Source organism: Diadema setosum, chromosome 14, assembly GCF_964275005.1.
Source record: "Diadema setosum chromosome 14, eeDiaSeto1, whole genome shotgun sequence".
Classification (NCBI taxonomy): domain Eukaryota; kingdom Metazoa; phylum Echinodermata; class Echinoidea; order Diadematoida; family Diadematidae; genus Diadema; species Diadema setosum.
Genome location: NC_092698.1, coordinates 15,457,090 through 15,481,025, shown reverse-complemented (window position 1 = coordinate 15,481,025; position 23,936 = coordinate 15,457,090). Strand labels below are relative to the sequence as shown.

The 23,936-nt window shown below is 40.1% G+C and overlaps 1 protein-coding gene across 1 annotated transcript; it reads right to left on the bottom strand.

Moving 5' to 3' along the window:
• Positions 1-1,904: 1,904 nt before the first annotated feature.
• LOC140238124 (lymphoid-specific helicase-like) lies at positions 1,905-22,020 on the bottom strand. Its single transcript, XM_072318058.1, has 20 exons — positions 21,970-22,020; positions 21,255-21,287; positions 19,568-19,644; positions 18,813-19,039; positions 17,984-18,193; positions 17,579-17,642; positions 17,021-17,136; positions 16,308-16,397; positions 15,573-15,722; positions 13,157-13,339; positions 12,440-12,654; positions 11,657-11,782; positions 10,957-11,059; positions 8,512-8,673; positions 7,678-7,844; positions 6,724-6,973; positions 6,097-6,216; positions 5,023-5,139; positions 4,051-4,210; positions 1,905-3,417 (listed from the first exon to the last, which is right to left on the bottom strand). Exons 1-20 carry the CDS (start codon positions 21,984-21,986, stop codon positions 3,056-3,058), a joined length of 2,949 nt encoding a protein of 982 aa, XP_072174159.1. The 5' UTR covers positions 21,987-22,020; the 3' UTR covers positions 1,905-3,055.
• Positions 22,021-23,936: the final 1,916 nt, after the last annotated feature.

Here is a 23,936-nt window from a genome sequence, read left to right as displayed (position 1 = left end):
CAATATCTTCCCTCTCTGTGAACAGAGGAAATGTACTCTCTCAAAAAAAAAAAAAAAAAAAAAATAACATGAAAACTGTTACCTAAATACATGTTAATTAATCTGAATCTGAAAGTCGACTCCTCACATACTATGGGGTGTAGAAGACCAGTGAAATCTATTTGGTCCTACATCGATCTATGGACTTAATATTATGTGATATGCTGTACAATGAGCTTTTGCTTTTCTTTTTAGCTGTTTATACTCTGGGTATGCAAGTTGACACAAACTGTCATATAACCATGTATGCTGAGCTTTACATTGAACAACTGTTGTCTCACGCCCACCTTCACAAAGACAATACATAATGGTCACCACTTCAAGTTTAACTTGACAAACTTTTTCTGCTAAATCCCATCATGAGTCCATCACATGAATTAGTGATTTTAGACTCCAGAAGGCTCACTTTGTGCTCAGAACACGCGCATGCACCCCCTCCCCATATTTCTAAAAGAGCATCAACATTGTATAACAAATTGTTAATTATGCAATTGATTGACAAATTACCCTACATCGACATAAATAAGCACTGAATTGATCAGTGTTTTAGTAGTAGCCATGATAAAAGAAATCATAGACGTACATACTCGAGCAAGATTCGAACCTACGACCTCCTGATCTCTGGACAGGCATCGTCTCCACTACTTACTAGACCACCGAGCTCCCACCAGACAGCAAGTGTTAGTTCTAATCCTTATAGCATGCAGCAGGTACTGCATAATTCTTCAAATTCATGAAATGCATTCACGAAGCACTGATCAATTCGGTGCTTATTCACGTTGATGTAGGGAAATTTGCCAATCAGTTGCATAAAAACCTCTCGACGGAAGAATTTCATGAATGTGAACAATTGTAAATTACTGTTCACCTAATGTTAACCCGTTGAGGATGGACTGATTTTGCTACAAGCATTTCTTATAGACACTTGCCTGAATATTCGTACTCAGGACTTGTCCTAAACGGGTTAAATGTGGCAGTGCATCATAAAACGAACAAAAAGTCGCACCCCTTGATTTTACGTAAGGACTCAAAAAAGGTGAAATTGGTCAACCGAGTCAATCTTGAGTTATTCATATTTTCTGAAAGAGTTATCCTTCTACATTATTCTGTAATTTGGGACCATAACATGAATGGGAAAGTGTGTATTCTTTCTACAACCCTTTTGTTTTTTTGTTTTTTAGGAGAGTAGAATGATCAGATAATGTCTTAGGGGCCCCTTTTCATTTCTTGAAATCCTTTGCACACTCTTCACTTTCAAGTCTAATAACTTTTGAAAGGATAATGCTACTGCTTTGAAAGTTGGCATTAATCATGGACAGAATGTGTTAATAGATAATGATGAATTTCAGCTTAATCTGATAATCTCTTCATTGTTGTTGCTCCGGTGGTTTACATCCTGTGTTTTGTCCCTTTCATCGCATAGCTAGCACATGGCTTGGTAAAGATTAACCGCTTGAATAGACCCTGCACTTCAGAGCCTCTTTTCTCAGTCCACACTTTTCCAGAATGTGTAATTTCTTTCCAGTATTTAGGCAGGTTATGGGAGGCCATTTGAATTGAGTTATACATCATTTTAAAGCTTAGAGTCTGCTCTTTCAGAATCTGCTCTTACCTCAAAATCCATGTCTCGCAACTTTTTGTTTGTTTTGTGATGCAGGGTCACAAATAACAAAGTAATATGCCCTTGCTCATTTAAGCTGTCATGGTTTTTTGCCATGGAATCATTCCTCTTAGTCTATATTTCCTATTATAATTTGTTCACGAATACACACACATATTGCTCAGGCAATGCTCACAAATTGTAGTAGATACACATAAAAACACTACACTAAACAAAAGATAATAACCTTACACACATCACGGTGGGCGACATAAAGCTATATACAGCAATACAAAGGAACACTACGCCTACTCATAAATTCTTTACACAAAACACATCAATACGATGGTTCTGCGCCACACATAGTACTGTAAGTAATACTTGCTGAGTAACTGCTGTTGTCCGTTTGCTTGTTATCTAGTTTGTTTTTGTGGCAGTGTTTACATTCAAGTCATATACAACTCATTTAGCACTCATTCAGTTCACACAGTCCAGCATAAAGGATAAATACCATCAACCATACAATGTAAGCAGCATACTTGTCATGTTTTAACTTTGAAGGGGGCAAAACATACAAACATTTTTCAATGGAATGTATGAATTAGTTCCTTGGGTACTGGATGAATATCCTGAAACCTGTCTGCAGCAATACGTGGGGCAGTCTTCCACACGTTCAAACATTTGAAGAGCTGCGCATTACAAGGAAAACTGCCAAGTTTGTAGAAATCCCCCCCCCCCCAACCAATACCTTTGAAACACAAAACTTCTGAAGTTTTTTTCAGGCCTAGTATCTCTTGCATGACGACATAATCAGATAGCTCTTACACTCCGTTTTCCATCCCCACAGAAATGAGCTATTTTCATCAGTGTGTGTCACCGTCATCTGAGAGACATATTGCCAGGGTGTTGTCAAAAGGAGAATATTGCCATGAATTTGTGGGGAGCATGCACATAAATTATATCAGTTCTGTATGAAAATTTCTTGCCGGAATTGTACTCTCTCTTCCTGCCTCCAAACGACAAGACAATCTCCGTCTCATCTCCTTTGTGTGATAACCCTTCTTCCTGGACATGCCTAGTGTGACATATGAAGCCTTTGGGAAGACATCACTTCTCCTCCTCTAGGAAGACATCACTTCTCCTCCTCTAGGAAGACATTATTTCTCCTCCTCTGGGAAGACACCCCTTTTCCATCATAGTACTACAAAATGTAATATTAACATTTGGAATGTATTTCTGCTGAAATGATGGGTTCATGACCCCCGTGGTAATATCCAGCTTCCAGCTGTTTATCTCAATCATTGCTCCTTCACTCCTTGCATCTGGACAATTTTCATCACTCTGCCACCGTCAGGTATCCCTCCGTTTCCCCCTCCTCCTTTCTCACAGTTCTCATATCCAGAGTGCAGACCGCACTCACGCAGAGATGGTCAGCTCCTGCGCCCCCTTGGTAACAGACGACTCCCCACTCTCCATCCCAATCTTAGTCTCTGGGCACTCCTCCTGCTCATCTTCCTCTACCTCCTCTCCAGCGACCTTGAACAATCCCGGCACCTCCTTCACTCCAGAGGCCCGCTTCCTCCTCTGCCCCTCTTGCTCCTCCAGGAGGTCGGACCGGTCCAGGAGGAGCTCCAAGTCCTTGTTGCTGATCCCCTTCTCCCGGCAGTTCTTCACCTCCCCACTGTGGTCTGAAGAGCGGAGCAGGGCCAGGAGCTCCTTGGGATTGATGAGGGCCTTGGTGTCCTTCTCCAGGTTGGTTTTGCCTCCTTTGAATTTTCCTACAAGCAACAATGTAACAAAAATAAATAAACAAACCATCAACACTCCAATCACTCAACATAATATTTTCACTAAATCGACTCTACATCTATACACAATTCTTTAAAATATTCAGTAGTTACACTAAATGTCCATGATGTTGGAAGAGCTAAGTAGTCATTTCTAAAATCCATGTCCTGTAAATGCACTGGATTCCTCATTATTTGCAACTTTGGAAACCTTAGAATTACTTCAACAGAACAGTACCAGCTATTTACTAAATCAAAATAAAAAGAGAGAAGGGATTGAAAGTGAAAGTTGGGAATGTCACGATCAATATTGTAACAATTCTTGTCAAACAGCATTCATCATCTTTTAGTGGCACAAACCACCTACAAAAATTGGCTACAAGCAACAATTAAACTCATACAAACACTACCTTGCTCGATTTGAGTTTGAAGGGGGAACAGGCTACAGACCCTATATGTTGCCCATGATTTCTTCAAGATCTTTAATAAAGCAATAGCTATAACATCAACCTCAAGTGCTATACAATGGGATTTATTTCAACAATTTTGTTGTGAGCATTATTGATCAAACAAAAAGAAATACACAGCTAGTACTTGGGAAAACATCAGGAGATTCCCAATTACCTTGGTGTATAACCATCTTTTCCAGCTTGCGCTTGGCTGCTGCTCGCTCTACCACCTTCTGGTCAATGGTGTTGGAGGTGACCAGTCGATAGATGACCACCGGCTTGCTCTGGCCAATGCGATGGCACCTGTCCTGGGCCTGCAGGTCACATTGGGGGTTCTGGTAATGGAAGGGATACAACATGGCATTAATTTCACAAATTATCATTAGAACAAGAATTCAGAAATCCCTCTTTCATAACCTCATACCTGCCTAATTGTTATGCCAAACTACAACCTTCATATGTATACTATATTCCATTTCATCCACAACTTTGTAGACATAATGTCAACATTACAGAATAACATGGACATTGAATAGGTCCAAGCCAATGAAGATTGTTCAAATATCAGGAAAAACTTATATTCTTGTTAATATGCTTAGAAATGAACCCACCAAAACTGTGTTCAGAATAAGCTTCAAAGGCCCTTGCTAACATTCACAGATGAAAAAAAAAAATGAAAAAAAAAACAGCTTTATGCTTCAAAATAGTTTTAAAACGTGAGTTAGAGATAGAATTAATCAACATGAAAATATTGACCAGTATAATCAATGCTATGTACTGTTAAATATACAAAATGTGAATAGTTATATCAAAAACCGTTTCTAGAACAAGCCGTCAGCATGACAGTTTATTGAAAAAAAAAAAAATTGGTGATAACTCTTGATATTTGTGGCTTTATTGAGAAATCTTTGTATGGTGGGGTGTTTTTTGAGACAACTGAACTATACATATGCAGCAAATGTGATAATTCGAACATTTTCTTTCAATCACTGCTCACAATAGATTGTTCACATATTAGGAAAAACTTCAGTTGTGTTTTTGTTAATATGTCTAGAAATGAACCCATCAAAAATGCGTTCAGAATAAGCATTAAGAATTCGGGTAGAATGCTCCCGCCCACCCTCTCTCCATTCTCTTCGTAACTTACCCAGTCACTGTCGTAGATGATGACAGTGTCCGCGGCGGTGAGATTGATCCCGAGACCACCAGCTCGGGTGCTCAGAAGGAAGAGGAACATCTCTGGGTTGGAGTTAAACTCCTTCATCTAGGATGAGAGATTGTGATTTACAGTCAATGATAAATAATGACCATTTACATGATTTACACGGGACAAGATTTACATTCTTTCAAAATTTTACTCATGAATGCACACTTCATGCCTAATTCAAAATGAAAGCTGGGGTGACACAGAATCCAATTTCTCATGTGGTGGATTTAAACATGAAAGGGGTCATAGCGATGAAATCATGCGCTTCATTCCACCAAATGATCATCATCACTCTACTGAAGTTAATCAAACTAACAACAAAGGAAAACATTGAGAGACGCAACACAATAGAAATAACAAAATCATAACATCACTGAATTCAGCACAGTACTGTGAATCACGCCACAAATTTCTTTAAATAAGCTACACAAATGAGTAACCAAGTACTGGGGATGGACCATGAAGTGTCAACAATAGTACTTTGATGCTATCTATCATGAACACACACACACAAATGAACGTGGTGTTCATTTGAAAAGATCTGCGAGGCCTGGAATAAGAAAGAAGTTGAGGGGAAAACCGTCTTTACATCTATCCAGAGCCTTTCTTTCTTTCATCTGGGACCGGATAGTTGCTATTATCTCTACAGATACGTGTAACTGTCTGTACAGCAATGAAACTCATTAGCATGAATTCAAGAAGGTGGTACAAATGAAACCATGGTTTAAACCATGGAGCACCAAGTGTCTCAAGGAATATTTCGTTACGAAATCAGTCATTTCGTCGATGAAATGATTATTTTGTAACAAAATGACAACATTTTGCAACTAAATGAACATTTCGTCCACGAAATGATAATTTTGTTAACGAAATGGTCATTTTGTCAACGAAATGACCAATTTCGTAACGAAATATTCCGTGCGACACTTGGCGCTCCATGGTTTTTGTCCATGGTTTAAACCATGGTTTCATTTGTACCACCTTCGTGAATTCGGGCCATGTAGACCAACTCACTCTTTCCTGTCTGTCCTCAATGGCCGTGCTGCCATCCAGTCTGCAGTACTTGAACTTCCTGAGGTGGCAATAGTCCTCAATGATGTCCAGCATCTTGGTCATCTGGGAGAATATCAGTACCTGGACAGGGTGGAGGGGATCATAAATTGTTTCAATCTTTTACTGGACAGGCATCTAAATCATGCATTTGCTATGAATCATTTTGTACAGCCAAGACATTCAGATGTTTCTGAGTATTCACAGCTTCGATGCAATTGGTGGCCCAAATGGTAATGCTTACTGGTATTTTTTCTTTGTAGTTCTTCTAACAATCTGTACATAGTTGTACATAGTGGAGTTTTGTTGCTAGAAATAAGCATTTGGGCTGATAATTGCAATGCTTACAACACCAACAACAAAAATACTGATTCTCATACAATTGGTCTACATAGATTGATCATGCTTTTTTTTTTTTTTTTAATCCTTGCCAATTTTGGGTATCTTCAAGCAGAACACTGGTATTTTCCAAGACCCACTGAAATTTTTACACAATAGAGAATTATGCAACAGACTCAAACCAAAACCATTTTAATGGCCAAGCTTCTTACAGAAATAAAATTACCGCAAGGTACGTAGCTTCTATCCTACCTTGTGTCCCCTCTTGCGCAGTGCGGGCAGGAGTCGGTCCACCACCAGCATCTTCCCGCTGCTAGTGACCAGCTCCTCATCCATCCGATAGTCGCCCGTGGCCGGGTCCAGCGGGTACTCCAGCAGGTAGGGGTGGCTGCAGCACTTGCGCAGCTGCATCATCACATTCTGCAGCTTGATGTTCACCTCGGACTCTGTGGACACGCCCGTCTTCTTCTTATTCTTCTTCATCTTGGCAGCCTCTTCCTCTCTAGGGGAGTAGGAAAAGATTTTAAAAGTACTCATTCAAATTCAAATTTATTCAGAGTTTTCTGCATTGAAAATATCACAAATGATATAAAGTCTTTTTTTTTTTTCATTTTTCAAGAACAATAAGACTTACAAAATGTAACATTCAGACATGACTAAAATTACATGTACAATAGTATAATAACAGAATGGAGAGATTTGTTGATTTTGAGCCATTCCTGAAAGGGGAATAAACAGTGATCTGACTAAATTACGGTAGAATGCAGAAGGTTATTGGTATATAAGCGATGAAACATGAAGAGACTCCATTCAACAATGAGAAGTCAGCTTCTAAATTTTCTGAATCTCAAGTTTTCAACGACAGAAATACATACATATATATGTATTCTTGTTGGTATCATATCAGCCACAATATTTATGAGCTAGCCTCCAAACACACAGGACAATTGAAAGAAGTAGTTCATAATCAAGATTAGAATGGCAAAAATGTTCAGTATAACTTGTGCACCCCAAAAAACATCCAAGGCAGAGCAAAGCAGAAAGTAATGCCTCTTGTGGGCTTCAAGTTGGAGGCATGCTTGCAACACAACACAAATGAGCACACAAACAACACATACCCACAAATAAGCAAACAAACTAACAAGGCTAACAAGCAAACAAACAAACAAACAGACAAACAAACAAGATAAAAATGATGTTCCTCACCTCTCCAGCTGTCTCTCCATCTCCTCAGCCCACTTGATGATGTCTTCCTCGCTGTCCTTGTCCTTCTTGGAGTCCATCATCATGGCGTAGTTGACAGCCTTGGTCCTGGATGACCTCTTGGGGCGCCCGGACGGGGTCAGCTCGACTGGCTGGACCACTTCCTTCTCCTGCACCAATCACAAAATAAAATAAAGTGTGAAGATTAGACAAGCCACAGATGTCTAGCAGGTCAGAAGTTGTGTCACCTACATAAGAACAGCCCCTTTCTATTTTTAACTCTTTATGTGCCATGGTAAAAAAAAAAAACCCTGTGTGCCACATTATTCTGAGACAGCAACGTAGCCATGCTTTGGGAAAACATTCTATAACAAATCTATGTAACTTTTTAAATATTTTTGGTACCCTGTGCATGTAATAAGTAATGTATTAAGTAAACTTGAAAAGCTTTGCTTTGATGTAAATTGTAAGACAAACCCATGACTGCTTATCTATCAAATGACCAGTAGCTATACATTATTGTAGAGGTGTGACTTTTGCACACAAAACTAAGACAGAAACTTCGAATTTACTTGCAAATCCAGTCAGGAACACAACTTGATATCCAATCACCACATAGAATTCAAACTACATGTGACTGGAAGGAACTGCGAGAAATATTTTCATTGTACTGTGGCATTTGGCAATTTATCGGTCAGTTTAGGCGAGTTTTGGGGGGTCTGAGTAGAACATGCAAAGTTAGCACGCCGTCGACTGAGTCAGGCATGCGAACGTGGCACTTTACGAGATAAGCAGGCAGATCAACAAGAGACCACTACAGTTGTCGGTACCACTCACCTCCTTGGCCTGTATTCTATCCAGGATGGTCTTGTCCAGGGTGTGTTTGTAGAAGTGCTCCTGTTTCTTGGTGAGAGGGGCATGGACCAGGAGCTCCTTCTTTGGAGGGATGAGGAGGTCCACGTCGGCCTTCAGACGGCGCAGGAGGAATGGAGTCAGGATCTGGGTGCAAGGAGGGGGACAAGAATTATTCTCCAGTCTTGATGGCATTGGAATACTTCTGCTATCTCGCATTGTGAAGCGAATAACCCAATTTACAGTTTTGACCAGAGCATACAGATACAGGTCACTGCAGACCTTTTCTTATAGTTGACTTGTAACTGAAGTATTCAGAAACTGCATAGGTATTCATGCAAACTATACAATGTATGAACTCAGTACATATCAAAAATCAAACAAAAGCCATTCAATCATTACATGGAAACTATCACATTCTCCATGGTTGTCAACTGCTCTTCTAATTAAAAGATTTTCCAATGTTGTGAAAAGTCTGTGGTGCTCAAAGTCACCGCAGACCACTGCTTCAGTTATGAAGTGGCTAATAGGCTAGGAGTGTGTGTAAGGGGGGGGGGGGGGGGGGGGTATCAGTGAGCCTCTGTCAACATTGGCATTTAGTGGCTTGTTAATCTCAATTGGATTCATGCTATATGTGTGACCCAATATTCAGCACAGACAAGTGAGGGACATCATCTATATCATTGTCCACTCATTGCTTTAAGTTGGGTTTTGTAGCTAGAGAGTGCAGTTTATTACAAAAAGTTGACAGCCATCATACATTAACAAGAGACCCGCGGGTCTAGCGCTCACCTGAGTATCGCAAGTTCACCTTTCACGCAGTCACTAATCTAAATTATTCACAGCTTTGCTAAAATTTGACCAGGCATTCTCAAGTAGAACATGAAAATGTACAATAGCCTAAATTTTCAAAGATTCCTTAATTTGGGGGCATTGGGGCCCCCTGGGGCCCACTGGGTGGGGCATGGTGCCCACTTTGATAAATTGAGATCCTGACCCCCTAGGGATGCTACCTGCCAAGTTTGACGAAAATCCATCATGAGGTTTTCAGGAAGAAGATGAAAATGTACAATTCAGGCCCCCATTTGGACCTTCCCAACCCCCCCCCCCCCCTGCCCCCAAGAGGGGCACCCCTGGATCTGCTATGAACAAACTTGAAACTACAGTCATTAATGTACTCACTCATGGTATTATCTTAGCTTATCTTAGAGAAGATTTTTAAAGATTCCTTCATTTGGGGGGGGGGGGGGGTTGGGCCCCCTGGGGCCCACTGGGTGGGGCATGGTGCCCACTTTGATAAATTGAGATCCTGACCCCCTAGGGATGCTACCTGCCAAGTTTGACGAAAATCCATCATGAGGTTTTCAGGAAGAAGATGAAAATGTACAATTCAGGCCCCCATTTGGACCTTCCCAACCCCCCCACCCCCAAGAGGGGCACCCCTGGATCTGCCATGAACAAACTTGAAACTACAGTCATTAATGTGCTCACTCATAGTATTATCTTAGCTTATCTTAGAGAAGATTTTAAAGATTCCTTCATTTTTTTTTTTTTTTTTTTTGGGGGGGGGGGGGGGTTTGGGCCCCCCTGGGGGCCCCCTGGGTGGGACATGGTGCCCATTTTAACAAAATGAGATCCTAACCCCCTAGGGATGCTACCTGCCAAGTTTGGTGAAAATGGGTCATGGGGTTCTCAAGGAGAAGATGAAAATGTACAATTTAGGCCCCATTAGGACCCCTCCCCACCCCCCTCCCCTGGGTCCCAAGGTGGGCACCCCTGATTCTGCCATGAACAAACTTGAAACTATAGTCATCAATGTACTAACTCATAGTATTAACTTAGCTCTATCACTTCTGGTTCTAGAGAAGAAGATTTTTACAGATTCCTTAATTTTGGGGGGTTTGGGCCCCCTTGGGGGCCCCCTGGGTGGGGCATGGTGCCCATTTTAACAAATTGAGTTCCTAACCCCCTAGGGATGCTACCTGCCAAGTTTGATGAAAATCGGTCTTGGGGTTTTCAAGAAGAAGATGAAAATGTAAAAAGTTTACGCACGGCGGACGACGGACGACGCACGACGGACGACGCATGACGGACGCCGGACGAAGGGCGATCGCAATAGCTCACTTGAGCCTTTGGCTCAGGTGAGCTAAAAACCAGAGCTGCAATTCATATCAGATTTTCAGCACACAGCTCAATGGCAAGTTATGTCCTAAATCTTGTACCACATCCTGTGCAAAATCTTCCATCCCTCTGTGAGTAATATTTCCTTTCTTATTAACAGAAATCAATTTCAAAGAGCTGTCATTTACAGAAAGTTCGGTTTCATTCCAACAAACCAAGAATAAGCCTATAGATGGAGCTGCAGATGTTGCAATTACATCTATTTTTTGACAGAAATGCTAGATCAAAGCAACACCTCGGAAGTTTTACCTGATGCAGCATGGATACCACATGCTGTTCTCTCTCTTGGGCAATGATCGCCTCATCGCCCCCTTCCTTGGAGAGTGTGGAGAAATCGAACCAGGACTGGAATCTGTGAAGGAGGTAAGATTTTCATTGGCAACTATTAGGAGGGATATCTCTTGACACAAACACAGCTCTATCTCATGACGAAATAAACACATAAATCATTCATGTACATACAAATATAATATGTTTCCCCCTCTCTCTCCCTCAATCTTATCCAAAGAGGAAAAAATGTAACCATTTTTTTTCCACTCTTGGCAGATTGAAAAGAAACAACAACAACAATGAAAGGTGTTTCTGCACGAATGAATATCCTCTGAATATGCAACAAACACACCAAGAAACTAAAGAATCAGAAAAGGAAACTGTCTGATAGTTTCATTCTGTCTGGACGAAATGTATTAAAAGAATGTTTGTCAGAGCTTGTTGATAAATGGCAGAGAATTCACTGGAAAAGGAATGAATGCTGTGGTGGTGGAGAGAAATGTTTTTTCCAATTGCACCTTATAGCCCCGAAAGTTTATGTATACATTTTTGAAATACCCGATGTCTTTTTGTCTTCACAGAGGCCTCACCTTCAATTACACGCCACAATTAATCTCCATTCAAGTGACTTTAACAAGTTTATAGAAGTGGCACTCAAAACAGTGGAGTCTTTACTCACGTGTTCAGGTCATCAAAAACTTCGGGCAAGAGAAAGTTGAGCATAGACCATAGCTCGGCAAGGTTGTTCTGCAGCGGGGTGCCTGTTAGTAGGAGGCGATTTGCAGTCTGGTACATCTTCAGCTCTCTGAAAAAATTTAGTTTTATTTTGAACGGAACGGTGAGTCAACCAAATTTATCAGACTCATCTGCATTGACATCCAAAATTATTCATGGCGCTATGTCTTCCATTTTCACACTTCATACAACCAGAGTAAGGTTACACACAGAGACAAGAGCAAAGGGAAGTTTTTAATTTTCCCCATGTTAGCAACAATCACGTGAAAAGAGAAAAGAATAAAAGGAGAAATTAAAATTGTCCAATAAATAGCACAGGACTCCTTTAAATGGAATACTGTACGTGCTGAAAGTTCAGCAAAGTGCTATTAGTCTGACATTTTTGAGTGCCGTAAATTTTGTGGTTGCGAGGGTTCATATTTCACCTTTCACAAAATAAATAAGAATGAGTAACAAGCAACGATACAAGTGCTGAATGTTTTCCAGTGCTGGCATGGCTTGATTTTTGTTTATGAAATGATATTTTGTGTGTTGTTTCTGCATTTTTTATTCACATGCACTGGGTGGTTGTTTGTTTGTTTGTTTTTTGTTTGTTTTGTTTGTTTTTGTGTGTGTGGTTCAAAGGCAATTTGCAATGCAATAAAATAAAACCACAGCAAAAATTTCAGCTTGTACAGCACACAAATTCACAATCTAAGTCAACAAACTAAGACAATGGGGCACAAACCTGATCAGGCGGCAGTTGAGGTTCTTGATGCGGTGGCCTTCGTCGACGATGACGTACTTCCACAGCATGGTCTGGAGGTGGACCCTGTCGTTCATGACGATCTCGTACGACGTGATGACAATGGGGTGGGAGTTGTACTCCCCAACCTTGCGGCGGATCAGCCGGCGCTTCTTCATGCGCTCTTCCTTGGAGCCGTGGTAGAGAATGACTGGAATCTATGGTGCGGTGTCAAGATAGCAAAGGTCACAAAGGACGAATTCATGCTGGTTTTTCGTCGGGTCATTGATGTGAATAATTCCACATCAAACCTCATATATTTTATAAAATACATTCAGGACAACAACAGCCATTAAAATATGTAAGCTATAGCACAGAAAGTAACTCTGAAGCTCAGTTATATAAACAACTTTGCTGAGTATTTTTTTCAAGCAACGAATATCCCGTATGTACGCTACAAACCCTCTTTTCAAGTTCTACATATATTTGTAAAGAAGACATTATTAACTTTTGATGGGGTCCATTGAGTGTCAAACAGAATCCCTTTTCATCATAGGTCTTTCTCTTTCGATTCCTGCACCTGCAAAATACCTTGAACTTTCGATTCAATCTTCTGTTTGCATTTTTGACCCGATTCTAAGAGGCTGCGACTGTTTGCAAAGAAAATAAAACTGTATGCATTTCTGCTTGCTTCTCTCTACTTCTCTTCATAATTCTCACCTTTGGAGTGAACCTCTGGAACTCGGAGACCCAGTTGGGGAGGGTGGAGAGGGGAGCGCAGACCAGAAAGGGACCTGGTACCCCCATCTCGATGATGTAGGCAAAGAGGGCAATGCATTGTATGGTCTTACCCAGTCCCATCTCATCTCCCAAGATACCATTCACACCATTCTCATATAGGACCTGCAAAGAACAAGTGAGGTGCCTCGTAAATGATTGTGTGTGACCCCTAGCTAAAGCTGAATGTACAGCAGTTACATCACTGCTGCTTAGAGCAAACAGCTTAACCCTATTCTAACTGGGCTATTTGAGACCAAGTTTTTACTGGGAAGGGGTCAATTTGACCCCCCCTTCAGATCTCGGCTGCCGATCGCGCAATCGCCGCAAAATTTTGCCTGAACATAAAGCCGGATGTCACCTACAAGATTACGTAGTCACACAATAGAAAAATGTTGATTTTATATTTTTTAATAAATTAATTATGCAAATTTATGCATGAAATCATATTTTCACCCATAACTCCATCAAAAAGAGTGAAGGATTGCTAAATTTTTGTGTCAGAGTTCCTCAAGACACATCAAACAATTTTCTTGTAAAAGAATAGCGCAATCAAAATCAGTTTCTTTTAGTTTTTTATTGTTTTTTTAATTTCTTATGTATTTCATTGTTCTTTCAACCATTTGTTTTCTATTTTTTTTTTGCCAAAATTTGTTGCAGGCACTTTTCCAAGCTTATCTACATTAGAATTGATTAATTTCAATGGTTAAAAGTTGAAATAATCTAATTTATATCAATTAAACTGAAAACACAATTTGCATTGGATTTGCACACGAAATCATGAATTTGAGCTGGTTTCGGGTTGACATGCATATATGCAAAACATTGTGTAACTTCAGAACGGTGTACCCGGACGTCGCAAATTTGGTCTCAAAATATGCAGGAGACTTCAATGAAAAAAGTCATGTAACAACGCAGCAAAATCTTGGCTCGTTGCGGAATCGTGGCGCGAAATGTCGAGGGGGGGTCAAATTGACCCCCCCAGATAGAATAGGGTTAACCTGCTGAGGACGGACAAATTTTGCTAAAACATGCATTTCCCATAGACACCTGCCCGAGTATACTCGGGACTTGTCCTCAACGGGTTAAGAATGTAAATGGTGGGAAATGGATCTGTCATTAACACAACCATTCTTAATGTACTGTCAGAGCTCTCAGTGATCATGACAATTTTCACCTCTTTCATGGTTCAAATGTGAAAGAAATCCAAATACACAAATGAGGCAATTTTTGTAGCATAAATGTAACACAAGCAGGAACAAAATTCCTACATAATGAACAGTTAGCCTTTCATTCCCTTGAATTGTTACAAAAGTAGAAGCCACAAAGAGGGTTAGCAGTCTTCATAATTTTCTTTGTGGTGTAACCACAGTTCAATCCATTACATTATTCAGCATTTAACCTGTACTGCCACCTCTGTAGCAATCTTAGTCAGTTTGCCCATTTGAAATGCTTTGTCCTCGATGGGTTAAGATTCATAAGTTGGCTGAAACGCTCATTTCACTGGGCAGCTTTTCGCCTCGCCCCATCCCTGAAAAGGATCCTAATAGCCGAACCTAATTACCAGCACAAAGCAACCTTTAATCCTGCAAGTAATCCCTTCCATTGTATAAGGCTTCTATTAGACAATGAGAAACCAGTGGTGACAACTACCAGTCACTCTGTCCCATCTCTCTCCACACTGTGCCCAAACTTCATTTGTTCACATCTCGCTTTGTCGGTCTTTTTCCCGCCCTTTTTTTGGTACAAAAGCGCAAAGAACAGCTCATAAAGTCTCTGGGGACAATCATACAGTTGCAAGGATAAATGAGGGCTTCTCTTCCCTTGGCCAAAGTTCATCCCAGCACAGTATACCTTTATTTACAGTCGAAACAGATATCAATCCCGCTTTGATGTTTATATGTTTATTTAGAATCAAAATTTTTAAGTTCATCTTTGGCTTCGTATTCAACATGGCACTGTGTGAATGGGCTCTTTATGTCAGTGGAGGAAAATGCAACGTTTGTATTTAAAGCATTTCTAGGGGCGCCTGACCTTGCAAAAAATTATTTACCACTGCACTGTCAGAAAGAAAAAGGGCGCATATTGAAGCTCACTCCATAAAATGAAACCTTCGGCTGCATTGATGGTAGATACTATACAGAGGAGGTATTTTGCAGTCTTATATCCTGGTGTTTGATCTTTGAATAATATCAAATATCAATGCTGCACAAATACATTTGTAAAGAAACTTGGGACAGAAAAGGATATTGTTTCTTTTTCTCAATTTCCAATGGGGGAAAAAAAGACACAACCATTCAGCAGATGCCATAAAAAGCAGGATAGTACATTGACTGACTCGCTAAGGGCACAGACCCACCTTCAGCCACTCCATGCCCTCTAGCTGGTAGCTGCGGAGCACCCCTCCAGTGAACAGTGTAGGCTGCCTGTCGGATACCTTCTCTCCATTGATGATTCTGCTGTATGTGTCCACAAAGTCTTCCTTAGACGCATCACTACTCTTCTGTACCTGCCACACACAAAAACAAATCACATATTTGTTTCACTCTACACTCTTTCTATTAACTGTATGACATTAAAAGGACATTGAAGTTATAACTGAATACAGTGCTCTAGTGTTTCCAGACTAATTAGCACTGATTAAACCATCAGAAGAGGTTTTTGCCATCTTTAATAATAACAATTTTGCATACCACATGGAGTTACTTTTCAGTCTACTTGAACCTACATCACAAAGCGCATCAAACGTAGAAAGACACAGACACCGACAATTTGGAAAATGTAACAAGGCACAAGGACTATGCATGAGCAAGAATAAAATACAACAAAAATACAAATAGCCATCACATAAAGTTAAGGTTACAGAAATGGATGCAAAAACAAAAATGGTCCCCACCATACTTAACTAGCAGAGAGATAATTAGAGTGAATTCTTGACTTAAAAAACAAAACAAAACAAAAAACTGGTTGAACACATCTAGGAGCTTGCTAAGATGCATAATACACATTGTACAGATGGCACCTTCTCTGTTCACACTTTTTCAATTTTCCTTTTGAGGGGGAAAACAAGGGAATACAAGAAACTTCATCTCACTTGTTCTGATGACTCTGTGTCCATTGGTTGAGTTGTCTCTTTGTCCTTTCCAGTCTCATCCTTCTGCTTCTTTGTCTGGTGGGATAAAGTCTGAAATGAGGCAGAAACAGTAATAATTTCTATCTATACTTTTTTTTTTCTGGTCAACAAATTTGAGTGTGACACAAAAGGAGTAAGAGTTGATATTTCAAGTAATCTCATTTCTTTATATTGGAAAACAGGCTAGTAGATTCATTTCTCACAAGTGGAAATAAAGTTAACTTGGTTTTTCTACACAAATCTGACTTCTCAATTGAGATTATACTTAGGTGCTTGCTGTTTCTGTAAAAAGTGAAAATGTGCAATTAACGTCATAATTGACCATTATGACTGAGAAGACAAAACAAAATATGCAAATATGAATGTTGGGCAGTCCATGAGGGGTTCTAGCATATCGCAGCATCATGCTACAAACTGTATACAGCATCCAAAAAATGTGCGACATTGTAAGCGTCATGCAAGTAACTGACAACATGAACAAGAGATATATGCAAATGACTCCAAAGTGTGCTCAATCCTACAAATCTGGCCAGACAATTTTCATCCATGGATTTCAGTTCATTAATTGTGATACAGCATTTAACAGTAGTAAGGCCAAGATAGCAACAGAGATAATCTTCCCTGTAATGTTCTTGCATTGGGCCTAGAAAATCACATAAACAGCTGGCACTCACATCTTTGTCGAGATAATCTGCGATGGAGTAGGTCTCCGCCTTCCTCTTCTGGCCTCTCTGAGACTTGTCTGCTTTGCTGGACTTTTTCTTGGTTTCTTCTTGACTGCTCTTGCTCTCTACTCCACACAAAGGAGATGAAGTTCACAAATGATGATTTACCTCTTTCAATGCCAGGAATTGTGCACAGTGTGTATAACGCTTTGTGGTTTTCTATGCCAATCAGCATTTAAAGCACATAAAGGGTTAATGGGTTGGTGCTATTTTTTCTAATTTTTTGTGCACTTTGTTGTTGTTGTTGTTGTTGTTTTTCTGGGTACTGCTAACCATTTTACACTGACTACAATCCATGTAAATCATTTTTCCAGTATGGAATTCATAAGTACGGTATTTACACATGAAGTTAATTTTCTAGTCTTGATGGGTGAAAGTGAACAGACTGATTAATCAATTAAGTGGCAATATCTTGATACATAGCCAGTACATTTAAACCACAACATATGCATGTTCATCTGTTACAGCATAAATCACAAACTTTCTTCAATGTAATGGAAAGTATACCTTGGCTGTCTTGTTCATCCTGTCCTTTCTTGCCCCTCCTAGATCGCTTTGGCGTGGACGTCTCCTGAAAGATTTGGGACAGATTCTCTTTAGCAAACACACCATTTGCAACCTTGAATTGACTGAAAGTTGTCACAACACTACATGACAGCATTCTCTCTACTTGTTCATCACATTCTCAGAGCACTTGGCAACAGACAAACTTTTATAAAGTCTTATCATGCAAATTTGAGAAAGTTATACCATGCAACTTCAGCACTTGATAACTTCTCTTTACGAGTAATTTCACAATAACTTCAAATTGACACACCTTGACGACATAACACTCAAATTCTTTGTCATAAATCTCAAGTGAGGCTTGAATGCTCAAACCATTGTCTCCCCATCTCAGTGAACTCATCGTACCTTGGAAGACTTGCTGGCCTCTGCCTCCTTCTGCTTCTTCTCCTCCTCCCTCTTCTTAGCCATCTGCCTCTCCTGACGCTTGCGCTCCTTCTGCTGCTGGTCCTCCATCTTGGCCAGGAGGAAGTTGGTGTAGATGCTGCTCTTCTGCAGGAGATGCTGCAGCCGCTTGTAGCGCTGCTCCTCCAGCTCCTTCTTCCAGCTGTCCCCGACCTGCCACAAAAGGTCAAGGGTCAAGGATCACACTGTGATAACAGCCTACGATACAAATCCAGTGAAGCTATACCCTGTTTGCTGATCTCATTTGAGGGTCAAAAACCCCACAATGTCAGCTTCTATATGAACAATAAAGCAGAACATCTGAACACTTAAAAAAATTGTTAAGTGTCTGATTCTTTCCATGCTTCAGAACTGACTTTCCATGCTTCAGAACTGACTTTCCAGAGTGGTGATTGAAAATTTAGCAGAGAACAATTCTAAAATGAAAATGCATGAGTGCATGGTGCTGCTTACATCAGAATGAAGGTCACATGAAATGTTAGTTTGTTTGTTTTTTTGCTTAGTGAAAGTGGGCAAGCCACGCTGGGCACTGTGCACGTACATACAGCTACTGTAAATGCAGAATTTTTTTCGGTACATTAATTTTTGCATATTTTGTGCTACTTCTGGCTAGCACAAATTCTAAAACCTGCAAAAATATCTTCACAATTTTCTCTGCACATTTTGAATGGGTTAACAATTGCGCAGTGCGAATTCAAGAACCCACAAGTTATGTTTTTGAGTTGCTCAGCATGAAAAATTAATCGCACAAAAATATTGACGTTTACAGTACCTCTGTCTTCTGCGAGTCGTCCTCCTCCTGAGTGGTCTTCTTCAGCTTCTCCTCCTCAGCCAGCATGGACTCCGTGATGACCGCCGCATCATCCTCAGCGGGGAGGCTGACGTCACTGCTCTGACCGGTGCTGCTGGCCGGGGACGTGCGTCCCGAGGTGCCGCCGGGCATCTGGCTGTCACAGGTGTCCTCTCCAGTCGATGCCATCTCCGCTTCCAGGGGCTTCTCTGCTCGGGTCACATGATAAATTCGGGTTCAGTCATAAATTGTAACAACTTATCCGATGCTCAAGCAAGCAAACAGAATCCTAAAGACTTGCAAACTTGGGAGGGAAAAAGCATAAGGCATAAGCACAATAAAAACACTTCAGTAGTTCGGGACCACCTTGTCACAAACAAGATCATCTGACAAATAAAAATTATGGTAGACAGTTTGACAGCTATTACTCATATTTTTGTCAGCTTTTATTATATCACAGTGCACTCCTGTTGTAAGGAACACAGTTATAATGACATTCCGGTTACAATGAAATAAAGGTTCAGGCGGCAACATTATCTGCTCTCTGTCTTTTTATTGTTTATTTGTTTGGTTATAAAGAACGAAAATTGCCAGTCCAAAGGACCATTAAAAACAAACAAACAAACAAACAAGCAAACACACTATGCATGCTCCACACTGTAGATAATAAAGTACTGGCTTTGTATGGGTTAGGTGAATAATTAAGCAATTTCTTCTTCTTCTTCTTCTTTTTTTACCTGGTGTTAGATCCATAGGTTGCTTTCCCACCACATTCTCTGTCTGGTCAGAACTCTGAGCCTTGCTTGACATTTTTCTGTTCAGGTTTGCGAGAGAAAGAAGAGAAACAATATAATGCTTTAAGGGATACCTCACAAATTTGGCAGAACATATTTAAAAACAAAAGGAAGAGAATAATACAGGATGCTTGCATGATCATTTCGTTGAAGCAGGTAGACAAATGGTGTCACTGCATTAGGACTTACTCTAAAGATTTATCAGAACACTTTTAATGGAACACGCACGCACCAGAACGAAAATATAGGGAACTCAGAATGAGAAAAGAGTTGGCAAAGAACCAATGAAATAAGATTCCCTCCAGATGGCTTGATATTTGTCCATGCAATCATTATTATTATCATTATCATTTTTTTTTTTTTTTTTGTACAGGCCAACTGAGAGCAAAAGGTATATTTTAAAGGAAACCAAAACCAAACGAGTTGTTATGTGGATTGAGTGAGAGCAGCAATATTAGAAGAATACATCAATGAAACTTGAGGAAAATTGGACTATCAATGCAAAAGTTATGAACTTTTTAAAGAGGAAATCCAGTCCAAATATAAGTTAGTCTGATAAAAAAGAGAGAAATCTTACAAGTTCAAAGGTAAAAATTTGACTGATATCAGATGAAAAATAAGGGAGTTATGACATTTTGAAGTTTGGCTAATTTCTGTTCTTGTACTGTGGATATGAATTTGCAAATGAGTGAGCCAACCATGTCATACCCTTACAATTTCCCACTGATCGTGTACAAAGAAAAAAATGACAAAAATTCATTATTTCTGTCATTGATGTCTGAAACATTCAGATGTTATTCCTGGTTGAATAACTTCAGAATAGTGATCAGTTAGATATTCACGGATTTGAGCCTCGGGCATAATTGTGTTTTAATGAAAAACTGGAAATTTCCAAATTTTATGTACAAACTATATGGTAAGTTGTGAGGGAATGACATGCTCACTTTGACATTAGCATATTCATATTGACTGTTCAAGCACTGTTTCCCCCAAAATAGCGAAACTTCAAAATGTCATAACTTCGTTACTTTTCATCCGATTTCAATCAAATTAATACTGTTGAACTCGTAATATTTCACTCTTTCTTATCAGATTAACTTATATTTTGACTAGATTTCCCCTTTAAAGTTTTGGTGTTGAAACTACTGAATGAGGAGACTACACTAGAGTTTATGGAGCATCTGACACCAATCTGGTACTGCTTACAGAAGCAGCAGGTACACATTGTTCATTGACATCAAATGAAGAGTCTGATTTAATTTAAGGTAAGTCCATCTAAAGATTCGGCAAAATAAGACCTTTCAATGATACCTTCTTTGTTATACAAGGAATATTCTTGCAGTTATGATGAAAACCATTCTACATTTTCTTATTATTTAATTGTTTTTGCAGCTTCATTTAATCGCAAATAGCTCATATCAACAATGGAGATAACTTCATCTGCAATCAAACTTTTTAATTGTAAATGTCCATTCACAAAGGTCAAATAAAATTTGTCTTTACAAGTACAAAATTTACATGTACCATCTATTGTCAAAGAAAGAGCCAAACTCAACATGACCAAACATAACAATCCTAAACAAACAAAAAAAGAAGGATTGAAATAAAGAAATAACTATAATTTGATTACCCCATGCTCTTCTTGATGGAAAGGAGACACTTCCTAACCAGGAAAATGAAGAAAAAATATTGAAAGTCCTACGGTACTATCGCAGCTTCAATTATGCTGCAGCCTGATTGGGCACAAATTTGATACTAAATAAGGGTCCAAAGAGAAGATATTGAAAGTCCTACGGTACTATTGCAGCATCAATTATGCTGCAATCTGATTGGGTAGAAATTCGTAATTACTACATAAGGGTCCAAAGAGAGAGTAATACTGTGGCTGAACTGGTGACAAACTGCATTGCTGTAAATAACATTTCTATAACAGAAGAATGATAAGCGCTCACAAGATTAAAACAGTTTTAAATCAAGTACATGTAATTCTAATTTCAAGCTCTCGCATGTCTTCAAGTCTTCTAAACCTCTGAGGCTTCTGTGCATGTAGACAGAGCTAGTGTAAGATAGCACATCTGTGTCAAAATGAAGTCGGAATACTGTATACGCCGTTACTTTCGCGTACAGATATTTTCACAAATGAGGAGTTCACAGACATTTTTGCAAGTTGTCGTTTTCGTGATTTTGACACCCTCGCTATCGTAAGTGCACTAATGCCTGTCAGTGTCGAGATATTTTTGTGTGCTGTTAAATTTGCGGTCCACCAGGGATTCACAAAATTCCAAAAACAACAGCTTATACGGTAGCACAATAATCTCTACGGTGGAGAATGAGCACTACTGCACCATGCTGATCCACTCATCGAGTAATAGAGGACTGGAATTCCCTGCTGGAAGATGTCGTGGAAGCTCTATCTATCGATGATATTAAGACTGGGCTTGATAGGCACTGAGAAGACCAACGATTCCTGTCCCCCAGTTCCCAATAGTCAACTCTGACCTGCGATGAGCAGTAATTTCAGACAGCCTGTCTGCCTTTTTTTTTTCTTTTTCTTTTTAAAAACTGGACAAGAAAAGTGGGATGATAACAGAGATTAGTCAGAAGAGGATAGACCTGGAAGCCCGACTGCTGCAACACAGCAATCTTCCAGTATCTTCAGCAAAGTAAAGGTGAAGGTCATGTCCCACACTCACCTGAACTTAATAGAGAGTCTACAATGCCAATGGCCAATATGGTATCGGGGTATTACCTCGGGGGCGCTCCTTGTACACAGTTATAACACTACGCTTTGGGGCTGGTCGCAGTTAGTAATGTAGTAATATCAGGGTAACTGCGACCGAGATCAACAACTGCTCACAATACAGGATTTGAAACCTCTGCGCCTGCGCGAGTCGGTAGCACTGTCGCCTTTTTGACCACGCACTCTTGCTCCGCGACATCATATGGCTCCCGATCACTCACTGGGAGCTGGTGTGGGCGCGTTTCACTCAACTCAAGCCCTTTCGCTCGCCAATACACAGCACGCAGCAAAAGGGCCTGGTTCAAAGGCCAAAATCATCACGACTCTCGTGTGTTTTCGTATCGCCAATGCGTAAAGTGCCATGCAAAGGTTGCATCGAAAGCCAAACAATGAACGGGAAGTAAGCCTAGACGACATGTATAATATGAAGATGATCTCATAGAAAAGCGTCTTTTCAAGACTAACGAGTACATGGGATAAATGCGGAAATTAACAAGTGAACGTATCGTACGAATAAGGTAAGTGTAAGAAATGTACGTACATTATAAAATTAAGTGTTTTGTTCGTAATGTTGCATGAAAATTTGAGTTGCTTTTCCAACTCACAGAGATAGCACTCTTTTGACTCAAGGCGCTCCCACAGTATACTGTGTACAAGGAGCGTTAACCAGGGTTAAGTATCACTAATCAGGGTAGGCCTAGGTAGCCTGTGTTGTTTCTCAGCACCCTAACCTAGAGCCCTACCCAAGAAAGGACAAGTTCCCCAGCTCCAGGTGGTCGTTCATTTATCACAGACAGTTCATCGTGTTCATGAACATTGATCATTGTGCATTTCCAATGGCTTGGCCTTTACAATTAACACCGTTACATGAGAACATACATTCTACTACTGGCTGTATACCGTGGAAATTTCTCTTTGGGTTTGCAACCTGTACATCTCTACCATTACCACTAATTTAATAAAGAGGGATCTAGACCTAGTATTAATTAGTAATATCAGGGCTGCCAACATTGGAAACTAACTGTAGTGTTAGTTGAGAGTGAGACTCCCATCGCCCATTATAGGAAAATGCTACTGCTAGTTCTAGAATTTAGGAGTCAAAATGAGTGAGATCAATAGAAGTGCATGCAAATGAAATAAAGTTTTAGAGTGAGAAAGGACCAAAATGAGTGAGTCTCACTCTTAATGAGTGAAAGTTGGCAGCCCTGTAATATACCATGGACCGACGTTGCGTTGTAGGTCCATGAATATACCTAGCACGAGCACGACCGTACAGACCCCATGGCCATGCCCCATTTCGGAGCCATAGCCTAGGATAGGGGAAAGCTTGATCACACACCTACCACAGCACAGCCGATCGACCGCACACAGCACAGGCCAGTGTAAGACTTCTACGAGCAAAAATACTTGGTTTCAACACTTTGTGCCAGGTCCAAGGCACTGCTAAAAGACACTCCTAAAATGCTTTAAAATCTGTTAAAATGATACAAGGACATCCATATTTACCTTTATCTCAGATCCAAAGGATGACAGCTGTTGTGCAATGAGATATCGCGTCGGTCTAACGTTACT

Bases quoted from the DNA above. Each gene is read 5' to 3' on its own strand.
- LOC140238124 (XM_072318058.1), bottom strand. The intron at 17,137-17,578 runs GTATACTTTCCA...TGTGTGGAGTAG, and splicing joins GGATGAACAAGACAGCCAAG to AGAGCAAGAGCAGTCAAGAA. The intron at 13,340-15,572 runs GTGGGTCTGTGC...TGTTCTTTGCAG, and splicing joins AGGGCATGGAGTGGCTGAAG to GTCCTATATGAGAATGGTGT.